The sequence below is a fragment of the Panthera leo genome, chromosome C1 (assembly GCF_018350215.1).
Source record: "Panthera leo isolate Ple1 chromosome C1, P.leo_Ple1_pat1.1, whole genome shotgun sequence".
Lineage (NCBI taxonomy): Eukaryota > Metazoa > Chordata > Mammalia > Carnivora > Felidae > Panthera > Panthera leo.
Window position 1 is genome coordinate 812,440 of NC_056686.1, and position 15,499 is coordinate 827,938.

Below are 15,499 nucleotides of genomic sequence, written 5' to 3' on the forward strand. Positions count from 1 at the left end.
CACGGAAGAGCTGTCGTACTTCGGACTCCTGTTGTAGTTTGACATCTTCGAGGGAAGGGGTGGGAAAGTCTTTCCTCCTCATCACCAGGCCTGGAGCCAGCGGGCGGAGCAAGCAGCCAGGGCAGAGGCGGGCCACGCCCCCAGACCTGGGGCCAGCTTCTGCCGCGCCCCTGTCCCCGAGGCCCGCTGGTCTTGTGCCCGCCGGAGCCATCCCGTCCGTCAGCACAAATCTTGCGGCCTCAGCAGCTGGCCTGGGCCTCAGCGGGTAAGTCCCGGAGGCTTCGGATACCCAGTCAGGCCCAGAGCCGAGCGGGCGGGGCCGGGCGCACCCCACCTGCTCGGATCCGTCAGGCAGGCGTGTGCCCACGTGACTCCGGGGGCCGTGCAGGGGGGCGGGGGCAATTAGGTGGGAGCCCATCTGCGACCCTCCCCGGTGCAGGGGGGCCGGAGGCAGGGACGGGAGGCGCCCCTCAGCCCATGGGGCTCCGACCAGCACCTGCCAGCCCTGTGCCCACTGCCGGTGGGTGGGGGGAGCAGGGAGGCGCTCGCTGGACGTGACGGTGCGTGTGCGAGGGCTCAGCACACGTACGCAGGTGTGTGTGCCGCTGAGACATCTTGTCACCGAACAGCCTGGCCACGAGGCTCCCCTGAGAGCCAGCTTTGCTGTTCTGAGTGGAAGGGAGGTCAGGTTTCTCGGAGAAACCCCAGAATAGCCTCTGGCCGCGCAGAGGAAACCTGGTCTGGCCTCCCGGGAGCCGGTGAAGCGCCCTGGTCCCGTCTGTCCCACCCCCTCTTGCCTCCACCCCATGTCCAGCTGTCTCCTCCCTGGGCTGCAGACCCCCAGCCCCTTCTGCGAGGCGGGGGGGGGCGCTCCGGCCTGGTGTGTTCTCCCCACCTGCCTTCAGAGAGTGCCTGCGAAGCATCTGGCCCGCGGGGATACGAGAGCGTCACCTGGCCAGGGTGGGCATCCCAAAAGAACCCTCACAACTGAAGCGACGACAGGCTGAGAGGGTTCTGAGGCAGAACGGCTGAGGCTGGGGCAGGGGCCTCACCTGGGACCTAGGATCCGAGGGGGAGCTACGGGGTGAGGGGATGCCCAGGCCAGGGCAGGCCGGAAAGGGGCTTTGTGGGTCGGGGCCAAACCTGCCCCCAAATAGGGCTGCGGGATCTCCTGGCCATACAAGGCTCTTGGAATCCGGACCCTGGGGACCCCAGGCAGCTGGGCCCAGCTAAAACGCTGCCGACACCCCATACCTCGTACTGTGTGCACAGCAGATCTGGTGCCACCGAGAGGTGTTCTCCCAGCCAGCCACAGACATGGTGAGCCTGGTCCCGGCACCCGGCGGAGCCACGGTGGGCTCCCGGTGGTGGAACGGGAGCTGGGGGCAGGGCCCGGGGGAGAGAGGACGGGTCAGTGCCTCCGGGCACCGGCACGGGCTAGAGGGCTAGAGGGAAGGGGCGGAGTGGGGGCCGGGACAGAGCAGCCCTTTCTGAAGGCTGCGATGGCAGTGACAGGCAGGACTGTCGGGGGCTAGACTACCCCTGGAAACGCCACAACAGGCTGGGGTCCTCCACCCTGACCTGTGTCATGCTCCCCCACGGTGCCCTTCGCCCGGTCTCACCTGGTGTCCCCTGCCTTCGTCCCAGAGCCTGGGCCTGGCGCAGCCGGTCCTCCCTCCCGTGGCTGGCCCGAGCCTCGGTGTCCCACACCTGGTCTCTGCCCCTCGTGCCCGTCCCTCTACCCTGCCTGGCGGACTCCCGCTCCCTCCTTGAGACCCGTCGCTTGTGCCACCTTATCCGGAAGCCGCTCTGGGCCGGGGGCCTCCTTTTGTAACCACAGGCCTTGACGGGTTGCCGGACGGATGGACGGGGCGGGGTGCCTTGTGCCACATGTGCCGGGGCCTCCGAGCTCCCTTGGACGGGGGGGCAGAGGGGGGCCCTGGTGAAGCCGGGCGGCTGTCCCCGTAGACGGAGCGCCTGACGGCCGAGCAGATCAAGGAGTACAAGGGGGTCTTTGAGATGTTCGACGAGGAGGGCAACGGGGAGGTGAAGACGGCGGAGCTGGAGCGGCTCATGAGCCTGCTGGGCATCAACCCCACCAAGAGCGAGCTGGCTTCCATGGCCAAGGACGTGGACAGAGACAGTGAGGCCGGGCAGGGGGCAGGGCGGCTGGGGGTCACCCGCGAGCGTGAGCAGGGAGGGCTGCAGCCGCCCGCCCTCACGTGGCCTGGCCCTCTGCTTGCTCCCTGCAGACAAAGGATTCTTCAACTGTGACAGCTTCCTGGCCCTGATGGGGATTTACTGGGAGAAGGCCCAGAACCAGGAGGGCGAGCTGAGGGCAGCCTTCCGTGTCTTCGACAAGGAGGGCAAGGGCTACATCGACTGGAACACGCTTAAGTAGGGCCTGGGGCTGGGCAGGGGGTGGGCGAGGGCCGGAACGCTGTGGGCTGTCACTCAGTGTGGGGGCCCCGCAGGTACGTGCTCATGAATGCAGGTGAGCCCCTCAATGAGGTAGAGGCCGAGCAGATGATGAAGGAGGCTGACAAGGATGGAGACGGAACCATTGACTATGAGGGTGAGTCGGGGACGGGCCTGGGAGCTGGGTGGCCGGGCCAGGCCGGTGGCTGACCTGTCCTCCTGCTCCCAGAGTTTGTGGCCATGATGACCGGAGAGTCCTTCAAGCTGGTCCAGTAGGAGCAGGTGCTATGGCCCCGGGAGGCCTGCCCGAAGAAGGCCACTGCCTGCTGCGGCCCACGCTGCGGCCCAGCCTGCCCCACCCCCCCCCCCCCCCCCCCCCGCCAATAAACACTCCAGACAGACTCATGTGTGCTTTACTGTCCATAGCCCAGAAAGGAGGGGCTGACAGAGATGCGGGTCTGGAGAGAGGAGAGGGTTTTGTCCAGGCAGCCATGGCACATGGCCCGTCCCTCCCGCTGCCCAGCTCTGGGCTCTGGACGGCAGCCTGAAGGCCAGGTTGGGGGCAGGGCGAAGACTACCATTTGCCCTGCCTGCCTGCATGGGGGAGGGGGGTGACCACCCACAGGCCCCTCCCGGAGCCCCTACAGAGGGAGATCACTTAGGGACAAATTTTATTCTGTCTCCAAAAGCCGGGGTTGTCACGGCCAGCCTGAGGCTTAGGCCTGTGGGGTCAGGGCTGAATGCAGCAGCCCTCGTGTGCATGCCTGTGTGTGTGTGCGTGTGTGTGTGTGTGTGTGTGTGTGTGTGGCCAACACAAGGCCGGCCGGCTTGGCTGCCTGGTGTTACACAGCAACGAGGCCAGGGCTGCAGCAATGTGCGGACGGCCAGCCTTCCCTGGGGAAGGATGGTAGGGGTGTGCTGGGGGGTCCCCGGCTGCAAGTGCCCTCGCACCGGGTCCCTCTGAGCACGGGGTGGCTGGCAGCACTGGGAGGTTCAAGAGGACCTTCCTCTGCCTTTGAGGGGCACCAGGGCTACAGCCAGGGGTGCTGGGCACCGGTGCCTGGCTCCCGGGGCCCTGCCGATGTCTCTAGGCCTCAGGCCCCGGGGAGAGGACTGGGTTACTAAGAGGAGGGTGGCTCTTCCTGTCTGGGTTTGGACATCTTGACAGCCTCTTCGTAGGAGGGTGGCAGCTCAGGGGCATACGGGCTGTAGGCAGGAGGGGTCATGGAGTCGAGGTCCAGCTCCCCAAAGGGCAGAGGCAGCCGCGTGCCCAGCGGATACTGCACAGAACTGTAAGCTGCAGGGAACCAGAGTGGGTTTGTGTGGGGATAAGTCTGGCTCTCACTCGCCCCCCCACTCCCCCTGCAGGCACTCACAAGTCACAGTGCTGTGCACCGGGCTGTCACTGTCTGTAGGGCTGACCGTCAGGCCACAAGGCTGAGGTGTTGCTGGCAGGTGTGGCTGGGTGTGTGCCCGCTTCCGGAGGCAGCAGAACCGGACACAGCTGGCTGTGACCCCGCACAGCAGCAGCAGAAGGACAGCGAGTAAGATAAGCCTGTGCAGGGAGGAGCGGGAGCCTACCACTGGACTGACCCCTGGCCACCAGGAGCCTGCTCCCCAGGGGCAGTCAGGGCCCGACTGCCCAAGACAGGACAACGGGCAGGATAAAAGAAAACCAGAGAACGAGTGTCTCTCCAGGCCAGAGACCTTTCACCAGGCCAGAGCTGGGCCTGAGGAGCTGGCCCCTCCTGGCCTCTTGCTGCTGGGCCTGTCCTGGCCGTCTCCAGGGCTGGCCACAAGTGCCTTGGGCTCACTCCCAGGACACACTGTCCCAGGCCATCTGCACAATCCTGTGCCCAGACCGATGACCGCGCTCAAGGGGGCCTCCTGCAGGGGTGAGGAAGGAGGGGGTGGGAAGCAAGCGGTGAAAGGAAGTCCAGCCAAGGGCCTGTGTGCCCAGAGCTGTCCCGGATCGGGGCAGGGCCCACGTGGGAGGCTGGCTGCCCTGGTGCTGAGGGCAGGAGGTCCTGGCGACTCAGCCGAGAGGGTTCGGGGTCTGGTGGGCCCGGCCAGGGGAGAACCGTCGGACCCGGCTCGGCGCCGAGGCCTCCACTTACCCCACGTGCCACAGGCTGCTCCAGCGGGCCTGGGGCGGGCACCTGCGGGGACGGCGGCACCTGGAGCAGGTGGGGCACCAGCAGGGTCGAGCGCCCCGCCCGAGCCTCCCGACAGGGCGGGGCCAGGCCCCGGCTCCCACCCCCCTGACTTACAGGTCCGAGGGGTCGCAGCTGCCGTCTCCGAAGCCCAGCGCCACCTGTGGGGACAGGGGTGAGCCCGGGCCGGGGCGCGCCGAGCTCACACCCGCCCCGCGGTGCCCGCGCCGAGCGCCGCCGACCCACCTGCGGCAGCTGCAGGAGCGGCGGCAGCAGCAGGAGCCCCCGGGCGGCCGGCACCCCCACTACCATGCTCGGCACGGACAGGGAGCCTGAGCCCGCCCGCCGCGCCCCTTTATGGGGGCTCCGCCCCGCGCAGACCCCGCCCCACGACAGCCGAGCCGCTTCACGAGGCCCCGCCCCTGCAGGCCCCGCCCATCGGAGGCCCGGTCCCGTGGCCACACCCCGGAGCCCCTGACCTAGAGCCCCGCCCACTAGAGGCACCGCCCCTTGAAGCCGCGCCCAATATGGGTCCCGCCGCACGGCCGCGACCGCCGGGTGGTCTTTTCCGCGTCTCAGAGCCTCGGGTCGCGGGGTGGGGGAGGTTCTCGCCCTCCGCGCGGTGCAGAGTCCCCATCCCGGCCGGGCCAGGCCTGTCCTGCAGTCAGGCTCGGTGCGGACCGGGCCAGCCCTGTTGTGCCCAGGGCTGCACAGGGTGTGTGGCTTCGGAGGGCGGCAGCCAGGACACATGTGGGCCAACTCACACACCGCGGCGCTCAAGGTGAAGGGTTTCAACAGTCAAGACTCTGGGGGGTTCTAAGCGTGTTGTTCAACGGTATTTATTTTGGTGGCGCGCTGCGGGCGCTCACTGCCTGGGGCTGCCCGGGCCAAGCCCACCCGGATTCCAACCCTGGTTCCCGGCCGTTGCGGTACCCTGGAAGCAAACCACGTTTCAGGCGCACTTCGCCTTGAAAGCCATGCTCAACCCAGGGAATGTGGCCTCTGTGGTGTCTGGGCCTGGCCGTGACAATGCCCGCTGTCCATTCTTCTAGGAAAGACTGGGGGCCATTTCTGGCACCTCCCCGCTCTTCTCACCAGGCTGAGTGTGCTCGTCGGTTTCCTCTCCCCTCTGCTCCACCACCGGTGGTCACGCTAAGGGAGGAGGTTGGGACAGCAAGATGCAGGGTGGTCTGTCTTGTTTGGGGAGAGTGGGGGGGGGGGGAGAGAAGCTACCTTTGACCTTTCTTTTCTTTTTCTTTTTTAAAGGTTATTTATTTTGAGAGAGAGAGAGAGCAGGGCAGGGGTAGAGAGAGAGAGGGAGAGAGAGAATCCCAAGCAGGCTCCATGCTGTCAGTGAAGAGTCTGATGGGGGGCTCGATCGCACAAGTTGTGAAATCTTGACTTGAGCTGAAGCCAATAGTCAGACACTCAACCGACTGAGCCACCCAGGCACCCCCCCCTCCACTTTTGACCTGAGCCGAAGTCGGTCACTCAACCGACTGAGCCACCCAGGCGCCCCAGATGTTGGACCTTCTAAATGGATTGCCAATTTTTTTTTTCTCTATTGTTCATCTCTTCTAGATTTCTAGATTCTTAATTGCACTCAAGACATACTCTACAGGCATCTCCCCCATTGGGAGGGCCTCCTGGGCTTGGCTCTCCCACCTGGACCTGCCAGGCACCTGCTCTTTGATCTTGCTTGATCTTGACCTGGGCTTTGCCTGGAAGCTGTCCCACACCTCCAGGCTGTGCCAGGCCCCCCCACCCCCCTCCACCCCCGCAAGGGCCCCCTTGCTCACCCTGCTGTAGCCAAGCTGGCTAAGTTTGGCTCCTGACCATCTTTCCTCCTCCTTCTCGCCTTCACTGCCTTGGGAGGCCCAACTCAGGATGGGAGGGAGAAGGATGGACAGAAGTCCAGCCAGTGCACAGGAGTTCAGACAGAGCCTTGGCCAGTGAGTACCAGGGCCTGTTAGCAGGAGAGCTAGGCCGGGGTTTACAAGACAGTGGCTTACCCCTCCTGCCCACTAGCCAGAGCAGGACGCAAGGACCATGGCCTGCAGGGAGCAGGCCCTCCTGGAGCCTGGGTTTGGCCTGGGCTGCTGGACCTGCCTTCTCCTCTTACCTAGTGAGAAAGTGGCTTGGGCTATGGCTGGACAGCACTGGTGAGGGCACAGACAGAAGTCCTGCAAAACAGTACTTTAGGGTCACTGTCACTGGCCTGAGGTTAGGGAGATGGCAGGCTTCCAGGGATGAAGGGCACCAAGGAACCGGGGCTAGGGCAGGTGGCTCCAAGCTGGTATCCCGAAGCCTGTGCCCAGGATGGTCCCCAGATGCATCACACCCTCCATTCCTGCTCTCCTGGTGGCAGGTGCGAGACTAGGCTTGGTGGGTTGCCTATGCTGTGCATGGGGGGCCAGACTGGATGCGCTCTGTGGGGTCGCTGTCCAACCAGCACTATCCAGAAGGCAGGGGCTGGGGTATGGGTACATTCTGAACTCCAAAGAGTATTGTATGGCCTGTGAGGGCTTCTACCTTGAAGGACCTGTTGGAGCCCAGAAGGCTGAGCCTGGACTCGTTCCAGAAAAATGGAAAACCAAACTCATGTTCTGGGTCTCACCCCGGACCCCAGCTTAGCTCTGAAGGAGGACACGAGCATGAGTCCCCCACATTTGGTCCCTCCTTGCTTAGGGTCACCAGGGAACCTGAAACTTGGGAGCAGCAGAGAAGCCTAAGGGGTCACCCTGGCTTTGAAGCCGCCTGTACCCTTCTCCCTCCTTGATGGGCCTCCTAGGTCTGGGCTTGTCTCAACTCCAGCCCTCTACCCCCAGCACCCTGTCCTGCTAGCTGTTCCCCCAATGCTCCAGGCACCCACCCTCCAGAGGGGCAGAGTTCATCATATGGACTGATCTGTGTGCATGGTGGGGGTGGGGTGGGGTAGAAGGCACGGGGCTGCCTCCCCAGGGCTCTGTCCCCATCTCTCATTCAGTGTGCATCCCACACTGCAGGCCTGTACGAAGCAGCTCAGAAGGTTTATTGGCAGACTTGTGGGGGCAGCTCTTCCCTGCACCAGGGCTTCTAAAGGCTGGGCAGGAGGGTACTGGTGGGGCTGGGGGCTCTGAGGGGCTCAGGGTAAGAGTACGTGTGGGTAGGACTGGCCTTGTTGCCTTGTTCTCAGTGGGGCCAGGGAGGGGTGCTCTTGGCCTCTAGACTTGCTGGGTCCAGGTCAGCAGGAGGCAGCCATGCCTGCAGGGCTGGGGTGCCCCGGCCATAGGGCCATGAAGAGGGCTGCACGTTTGAGTTTGCCCAGCAGGGGATGCCCAGGTCCCAGGCCTGTGGGTGGCTTGGCCTGGTTTGCGGACCACAGGAGGGCTTCAAGAGAGAGCAGGAGGTGTGTGGAGAGACTCCTGTGGCCTCAGGGGCCGCTCACCACCTGGGCTACAAAGAAGACCTTGTAAGTCTCCTTCACATCCCCCTTGAGCTGCAGCAGGGCTGACACCACGAGTGGATGATCCAGCTGGAACGGGCGGGGAGGAAGGAAGGAGCCCCTCAGTCGACTGCCCACTTCACCTGCCCAGGGCCCGCCCAACAGCCCCCAACCTGGGTGGGGCGGGGGCATCATCCCTCCCAGCGCTCCCTGGCCGGAGTCTGTGGCACCTACGTCAAAGTCTGCAGGTGGCAGCCAGGAGATGCTGATGGTCTTGGTCTGGCCACGCTCCACGAAGCCTCTGGAGGGCTCAATGGTGAAGCCCTTGTGCTGCAGAGATGCGGCGCCGTCCAGGCTGAACTCGACGGTCTGCAGGGCACTGGGGTTACAGGTAGGCCGGCAGGCGGGGCACAGCGCCCAGGAAGCAGTGTGACAGGGGTCGAGGATGCCCGACTCCACCTGCCCTCTCAGCCCTGACCGGCAGGCTGCCCACCCACATCCACCAAGGGGCAAAGCCAGGAGGGACCAGGCAACCCGGGGCAGGGGACACTGCAGAGGGGCCGGGTGGACCTGGTCACCTTCTTTGGAGACAGCTGGGTGGTCCGGATGCAGCCCACCTGCAGCTCTCGGGTGGCAGGAGGGGCTGGCATGTCTGTGTCCAGCTGGACGTAATCCAGGGTCACCAGGATGGGCTTCAGCTCCTCGGCTTCTGGAGACAGAGGACCCGGCTGGGGGCCAGTGTGTGGGGGGCTGTGCCACCCGGGGCCTGAGGGAGGTGCCTAGGGGTTAGCTGGTCCTCAGGAAATCACCCTCTGGGGGATGGGCCAGAATGCCCACCCCACCCTTCAGGCTTCCTAGGGCTAAGGGTGCAGGCGGGCAGCTCCTCCTACTGTCCTCACACCCCACGAGGGGGCTCCCACACCTCAGAGAACACACCTTCTCTGTGCTCAGGGTCGTAGGTGGGGATCACAGTCAGGGACTCCACAGGCACGTCCAGGGGGTCTCCACCCTCTACGAACATCATGTGCTCACGGGCCGCGCCCTTCAGAAGAATCTGGTGGGAGAGTTTCTGGGGACAAGGACCATAGCAGTCTCGTTCCAAGTCCCCGTGACGGGGGGCTCCAGGAGGAAGGGGGCCCGTGGAACCGGGGACAGTGGGCTCTCCACTTGACGACACCCAGCCCGGCGAGGAGCCCTCAGGCACGGGCCAGGGTCTCCAAAGGGGGGCAGGCAGGGAAGGCCGGAAGGGCCCCGGACACGCGGGAAGGGGGGAGCCGCACCTTTCCGAAGAGCACCACCTGCAGCCTGTCCGAGAAGTAACGGCTCTCGTGGTCCGGGCTAAAGGTCACGGTGAAGTCCTGCGTCTTGCCGGGGTCTATGACGCCCTCGACGGGGATCACGCTGAACACGCTCTGGCCGCTGTGGTTTTGGGTGCCTGCGGGAAGGTCGGCAACGTGTGGGTCCCTCACTCCGCCTGCAGCGCCCCTCACCAGCCCGACGCTCTGGCCCCCAACCAATCCACTGCCCGCAGCGCCCCCCCAACCGCCCAAGCCCCGCCCCTGCCCCGCGCTCCACCCCTGCCCCGTCCCCGCCCCACCCGGGCCGCGTCCCCGCCCCCCCCCCCCCCCCCCCCCGCCCCGCGCTCCACCCCCGTCCCGCCCCCCACACCACCCCTGCCCCGGGCCGCGCTCTCCCCAAGCTTCACCCCCTCCCCTCCCCCACCACTCCTGCCCCGCCCTCCGCCCCACCCGGGCCGCGCCCCGCCCCAAGCTCCACCCCTGCCCCTTCCCCGCCCCACCCAGGCCGCGCCCCCCCCCCCCCCCGAGTCCCCCCTGCCTCCCGCCCAAGCTCCACCCCTTCCCCGCCCTCCGCCCCACCCGGGCCGCGCCCCGCCTCAAGCTCCACCCCTGCCCCGTCCTCGCCCCACCCGGGCCGCGCCCTCCGCCCCAAGCTCCACCCCCGTCCCGCCCCCCACACCACCCCTGCCCCGGGCCGCGCGCTCCCCAAGCTCCACCCCCTCCCCTCCCCCACCACTCCTGCCTCGCCCTCCGCCCCACCCGGGCCGCGCCCCACCCCAAGCTCCACCCCTGCCCCGTCCCCGCCCCACCCAGGCCGCGCCCTCCGCTCCAAGCTCCACCCCTGCCCCGCCCTCCACCCCACCCGGGCCGCGCCTCCTCGCCCCAAGTTCCACCCCTGCCCGCCCCACCCCCCCCGAGCCCCCCCTGCCTCCCGCCCAAGCTCCACCCCTTCCCCGCCCTCCGCCCCACCCGGGCCGCGCCCCGCCTCAAGCTCCACCCCTGCCCCGTCCTCGCCCACCTCACCACCCGGCCGCGCCCCCCGCCCCAAGTCCCACCCCTGCCCCGCCCCCAGGGCTCTCTCTCCGCTCGCACCTGCCCTCCCCAGCAGCGGCCCCGCGCCCCCGCCCGCCAGCTCACCCACGACTTCAGTCCTCTGGGCCGGAAAGGCGAGGAACTGCGGCAGCCGCTGCTGGCTTTTGCCCCTCCTGGAGCTGGAGAGGCTGTCCAGCTGCATGGAGAACCTGATGGGCAGCGCCGAGCTGTTCTGCAGCTGTGAGGACAGGGACCTTCAGCGCATTGCCGTCCACCGCCGGCGCGCGGGTCACTGCGAAGGGGGTCTCAGCTCGCCCTCGCTGGGGGTCACGCCCTGCTGGCTGTCCAGCCGCCCTCCGGCCCAACCGTTTTCGCCTTGCTCCCGGCACTTTCCTGGGCTGCTGGTCCATCTCACCCAGCCTCACGTTACCCCCCTTTCCCGGCCGGTGCGCCCAGCCCCCTCCACGCGCCTCGGGGAGGGAAACTCCGTGGTGGTGCGCCTTGGGCTCCACAGCGCCCCCCTCTGCCAGGCTCAGGCTGGCCTTCAGCTGAACCAACACCCTCGCCCCGTCTCTGAGAGTGCCCCTCCTCAATAAACACTTCAGGGAATCCCTGTCCTGGACCCGGTGCCAGGTCCCGACCGAAGCCAGTGGAGGAAGCAGTTGGCTGCTTGATCCCAAGGCTGGTGAGTCCCTCAGACATTGGAGAGACATAGGGAGCCAGGCCTGCCCTCCCACAGGGGGTGGGAGGCCACAGGGCAGTGTCACATCACCAGGAAAGTCTGTAACCCCACCCCCACCCTCCACAGCAGTGCCTGAGCTGAGCTCCTCCTCATCCCAGGTGGGGTGGCTCCTGCAAAGGCCCTGAGGCAGGAAGACAAGGAGCACTAAGAGGCGGAGCTGGTGAGGCATGGAGGGAGGGGCACGCTCAGCCTTCCCCCTGCTGGATTGGGCAGTGGAGGCGGCAGCTGCTGGAGGTAGGGGCCGGATGGCGGGGGGCCTCCACTAGCTCCCCTACCAAGGCGGGTCTGACCCCTCCCAGGGTGGAGCCCTCTCCTAGGAGGCCGGGGCAGGCACCAGGTCCCCCGTGACGTGTTTCACCTTGAAGCTTGAGGACACAGACTCTCCGGCAATCACGTAACCCATGTCGAGGACGTCCCCTTCAATGGAGCACGTGATCGTGGATGCCACGCCAGTACCCATGAGGGTCAGAGACAGCGTGTCTCTCTTGGTGATGATGTCCAGTGTTTCTCGGGCCTGAGAAGACCACGTCCATTAGCACGGAGCAGACATCTGTCGGAGGCGTGTGCTGGGGCTCTGGGAGCAGCTGGGTCGGGGCAGACTGGAGCAGAGTGATCGAGCTCCCTAGCCTCCTCCTGCTTGCCCGCCAGAGGTGAGGCCCGGCGGCGGGGGGGGGGGGGGGGGGGGGGGGGGGGGAGGGGGGCGGTGCGGGGGACCAACTGCCTCCGGGGACGCAAGCGCACGGGCTGCAGCATGTGGGCCCCGGACTCACCAAGATGCTCTCCCGGGGAGAGAAGGACAGTGTCAGGACCTGGGTCTCGCCTGCAGGCAGCTTGCTGATGGGGGTCAGCAGGATGAAGGGGCCACTGGGGTTCAGCACGGAGAACTCCACCTGTGGGCCCGGTGTCAAGGAGAGGTGGCAAGAGCAGGGCTGCAGCCCCCCCCCCCAGCTGCCCCCTCCCACCCCCGCGAGCCACCTGGGTCCCCGCGAGCTTCCCGGGCTGGGTGTGGACAAGGATACGGTGAGGTCCTCGGGGGAGATGTTCTGGATGGAGACCTTTTTTATGCCACAGTGTCCTGAAATAGGGTGGTGAGTCAGAGGCCCGGGGGGTGGGGTGTGGGAACCCAGGCCTGGGCCCCCGGGGCGGGGGTGTGCATGGGGGGCTGGGCCCAACTGGAGCTCACCTACAGCGATGTCACCGAAGTTGAAGATGGTTTTGCCTCTGTCGGAGGTCACCACGAGAGACGGTGCCACGGCTGGACACCACAGCTCCAGGTACAGGGTATTGTGGGGACTGGGGGTGGGGCAGGGTGCGCTGAGGGCGCTGTGCTCTACACCCCGCCCTCGCCCTGCCCGCTTCAGCCTCCGTGCCCTTCCCTCCGGGCCCCCAGAACTGGTTCGTAGCAGAGGATGGACAGCCACTTTCTGGAAGACACCCCCTCCCAGAGGTGGGGAGAAGACACCAGAGCACTGCACCTGAAGCTCAGGGGTTCCGTCCCCTTCCTGTCTTCAGTGTCACCACTGGCAACGACACAGGGAACCACAAACTTGTCAAACCTCCCCTGGAAAGATCTGGCCAGGGTGGCCTGGGCAGCCTGGTACTCGTCCGAACTGGAATTAAGCAGCAGCGCACACTCACGCCCCTGTACCCACACTGTCCCCAGAAGCCCCGGGGGGCCCTGCCACACTCTCCCGGACCCCGGGCCGGAGGGGTAAGGGGCAGCTTCCCGGGGGCTCTGCCCGGCTGTGGCCGTCCCAGGTATGTCTGACCAGCTGGCTTTCCCACCCTTCCCTGCTTCCTGGGGGGCCCTCCCCTACCCCAGGGTGCCGATCAGGCACCTAACCGGAGGGCCGTGTTCCTGGGGCCCCAGGCAAGGGTCCAGGGTGGGCAAGTGACTTGAGCCCGTCAGAGCTCTCCCAGCCTCACTCTGCACCCGGGGAGGCTGGGGTTGCTGAGCTGGGAATACAGGGGTCAGGGACAGCAGGGTCTCCCCCAGCCCGCGGCGTGAGGCTGCGCACAGGGACACCGGGCCCGGGAGAATGCGGTGGGCAGATGCCTCGGAAGCCAGAGCTTGAGGGGCCTCGAGGCGGTGCCCAGATTCAACCGTGTCTCAAGCCGGCCCAGCCCTGGACTTGCGGTCACATGGTTCAAAACAGCTCTGCTCCAGGCCTTCTGTGGGGAAAGTCTCCATGGGGGTCAGGGTGGGGTCTCATCAGACGGGCCCGGAGGGAGGTGTGGCCTTCTCTTGGGCCTACCTGGGCTTGAGGTCCAGTTTCTGCAGCTTGGCAGCCTGGGTGGTGGAGGCCCGGGGCGGGTGGTCCCGGCCCTGCAGCCGCAGCGTGGAGAAGGACTGTCTCCTTAGGTCCTTCTTCTGGGTGACCGTGTCTCTGCAGGGCTGCGGGGTGGAGGCCAGCCCTGCTCAGCCCAGCAGGGGCTGTGAGGGGGAGCTGCTGTGGCCCCTGGCGGACTGACTCCTGCAGGAACCCCAGGGGCATCGGTTTGAAGGGGATGGGGACCCGAACACCAAGCGGCTCCATCAGGAAGACCGACTGCAGGTGCAACGGAGACAGGTGAGTGTCCAGAGGGAGACACAGGCTCCCAGTGCAGAGACCCCCGTGGGCCTGTGCGCCAACTCGTGTTTGCCCTCAGCAACAAGGGAACTGAGGCAAAAGAGGGGTAAAGGGTCGCCCAGGACCAGGGGTCCTCCTTCCTGGTGCCTCTTCCCCTCGCTCGCCGCGGGGAGGGGAGGGCTTCTTCCCCCCGTGGGTGCTGGAGCAGCTCGAGGTGGCACGGGACGCCGGACGAGCGTGCGTCCCCAGGGCGGCAGTGGGCGGCCGTCGCTCCGGGCCATGTGACTGCACGGCTCTGTGGGTCCGTGGGACCCCCTCTCCTGGCAGGAGCCCACGTACTGCAACCTCTCCGGGGCCGGCTGGGGCAGCGGGGCCTGGCCCTTGGTGGGGTTTATCCCTGGGCTGATACTGTCAAGTTCACATTTTTGTGTGTGTTTATTTATTTGAGAGAGAGCGAGCCGGGGGTGGAGGGGTGGGCAGAGGATCCGAAGCAGGATCCGAAGCAGGTGGATGCTGTCAGCACAGAGCCCGACACGGGGCTCGAACCCACGAACCGTGAGATCGCGACCTGAGCCGAAGTCGGACGCTCAGCCCACCGAGCCCCCCGGGCACCCCTCAAGTTTACATGTGCGAGGCTGTTTTCATGGGCTTTCCTTTCCGGTTGTAAGAAGCCACACCTGCCCGTCAGCGTGCCCTGCCGTGGCTCGCCCTCCCGAAACTGCCCTCTGGGGACCCAGCAGTGCTGCCGGCAAGCTGGCCCGGGGCCCGGAGCCTCAAGTGGTGCCGGTGTTCGGCTGAAAGCCTTTGCGCAGGAAGTCTCAGCCCCCCAGCCCGTGCCCCACACCCTTCTCCTCCATGTCCCCACGTACCGACTTGACCTCCGCTTCTTTGGTCAGGGTCTGGAGGGCTTCCTGGAGGATCAGCTTGGTGGGGAGCACGGGCCGGAAGGCCACCTGGACCAGGCACCTCTGCAGAGAGAGGAGCCCCGAGCCCGGAGGGCGGAGCTGGCTCCCTCCGGTGCCCCGCCCTCCTCAGCTCCCGCTGTGCCCCTCCCCTGGGTGCCCCCACGTCAGGCTCGCTGACACTCCTGTGGGGTTTCAGCTCGTGAAGGCCCTTTCCAGGGAGGTGCTCCCCGAGCACTGCCCCTGGGGGCTTGGGTAGGTTCCAGTGCCTGATCATCCAGTCCACTCTTACCATGTAGGGTAGGGGGGCCGGCGACGGAGACCCCGCCCACAGCTCACGAGGCCCGAGTGGGAAAGGAAACCGTGTTCAGCTGTCCAGCCTAACCTGTCTCTGTGGCTGGTGCAGCTGCGGGGCAGCCCCGGGCCCCACGGAAGCTCATCCTAGGTGTCCCCGTGCTCGGGACACCGTGCAGCAGAGCAGGTGGCATGGGTTGGGGGGAGAGAATAAAGGAAAGGGGGAATAAAGGAAAGAGGGAGGGAGAGGAAGGGAGGGAGCACAGAAGCCAACTGCAACACCCCTTTTGGGGACCCATACTTAGGCAGTATTGGCTAAATTTAAAGAAACGCATTTTAAAGAACCACACTAATTGAAACCTGCCAGGGTCCAAGAGTCCCCAGCACGTTCACATGCCCCTCCTTACTTGGCCCTTGTGGCAGCTACCCCAAGCCCCAGGAGGCTGGGGTGGCCCTGGGACTGGCTGAGAGGAACCACTGCCTCCAGGCCCCCTAGCTCTGTCGGGCAGAGCAGAGGCAGGAGACCCCTTCTCAATGGGGTGGACGGACACCCTGCTCTTCTGGTGACCAGGCCCTCTGTGCCCAGCTGCTGGGAGGTCCGGGGGTCTGTGTGCCCTCAGTCCAAACTGCCAGAGCCCCCAGGCAGGTGCTTGTGGGGTCAGCCGC

The 15,499-nt window shown here is 66.3% G+C and overlaps 3 protein-coding genes across 6 annotated transcripts in view; 1 reads left to right on the top strand and 2 right to left on the bottom strand.

The window, feature by feature from the left end:
- Nucleotides 1-1,071: 1,071 nt before the first annotated feature.
- CALML6 (calmodulin like 6) lies at nt 1,072-2,775 on the top strand. The gene is made up of 5 exons (XM_042951727.1): nt 1,072-1,320; nt 1,969-2,143; nt 2,253-2,397; nt 2,475-2,575; nt 2,648-2,775. Exons 1-5 carry the CDS (start codon nt 1,318-1,320, stop codon nt 2,692-2,694), a joined length of 471 nt encoding a protein of 156 aa, XP_042807661.1. The 5' UTR covers nt 1,072-1,317; the 3' UTR covers nt 2,695-2,775.
- A 50-nt stretch (nt 2,776-2,825) lies between these two features.
- On the bottom strand, nt 2,826-4,886 carry TMEM52 (transmembrane protein 52). Its single transcript, XM_042951597.1, has 5 exons — nt 4,818-4,886; nt 4,689-4,732; nt 4,536-4,595; nt 3,795-3,973; nt 2,826-3,715 (listed from the first exon to the last, which is right to left on the bottom strand). The coding sequence occupies exons 1-5, from the start codon at nt 4,881-4,883 to the stop codon at nt 3,540-3,542; spliced, it is 525 nt and encodes a 174-aa protein (XP_042807531.1). The 5' UTR covers nt 4,884-4,886; the 3' UTR covers nt 2,826-3,539.
- Nucleotides 4,887-7,578: 2,692 nt separating this feature from the next.
- Nucleotides 7,579-15,499, bottom strand: part of CFAP74 (cilia and flagella associated protein 74) — a 64,210-nt gene continuing 56,289 nt past the window's right edge. For all 4 annotated transcript variants that reach the window (XM_042951699.1, XM_042951701.1, XM_042951698.1 and 1 more), the window contains 13 exons: nt 14,507-14,605; nt 13,323-13,462; nt 12,543-12,677; nt 12,251-12,360; nt 12,087-12,142; nt 11,838-11,957; nt 11,426-11,581; nt 10,431-10,563; nt 9,276-9,430; nt 8,932-9,064; nt 8,574-8,761; nt 8,230-8,364; nt 7,579-8,085 (listed from right to left, as the gene is read on the bottom strand). In XM_042951699.1, coding sequence (XP_042807633.1) covers nt 7,984-8,085; nt 8,230-8,364; nt 8,574-8,761; nt 8,932-9,064; nt 9,276-9,430; nt 10,431-10,563; nt 11,426-11,581; nt 11,838-11,957; nt 12,087-12,142; nt 12,251-12,360; nt 12,543-12,677; nt 13,323-13,462; nt 14,507-14,605 — 1,662 coding nt within the window. In that variant the 3' untranslated portion in view covers nt 7,579-7,983. The remainder of the gene's footprint in view (nt 8,086-8,229; nt 8,365-8,573; nt 8,762-8,931; nt 9,065-9,275; nt 9,431-10,430; nt 10,564-11,425; nt 11,582-11,837; nt 11,958-12,086; nt 12,143-12,250; nt 12,361-12,542; nt 12,678-13,322; nt 13,463-14,506; nt 14,606-15,499) is intronic.

Bases quoted from the DNA above. Each gene is read 5' to 3' on its own strand.
- CALML6 (XM_042951727.1), top strand. The intron at 2,144-2,252 runs GTGAGGCCGGGC...TGCTCCCTGCAG, and splicing joins CAAGGACGTGGACAGAGACA to ACAAAGGATTCTTCAACTGT. The intron at 2,576-2,647 runs GTGAGTCGGGGA...TCCTGCTCCCAG, and splicing joins CGGAACCATTGACTATGAGG to AGTTTGTGGCCATGATGACC.
- TMEM52 (XM_042951597.1), bottom strand. From the start codon at position 4,883: ATGGTAGTGGGGGTGCCGGCCGCCCGGGGGCTCCTGCTGCTGCCGCCG. The intron at 3,974-4,535 runs GTAAGTGGAGGC...CTCCCTGCACAG, and splicing joins AGCAGCCTGTGGCACGTGGG to GCTTATCTTACTCGCTGTCC. The intron at 3,716-3,794 runs GTGAGTGCCTGC...GGTTCCCTGCAG, and splicing joins GGTGCACAGCACTGTGACTT to CTTACAGTTCTGTGCAGTAT.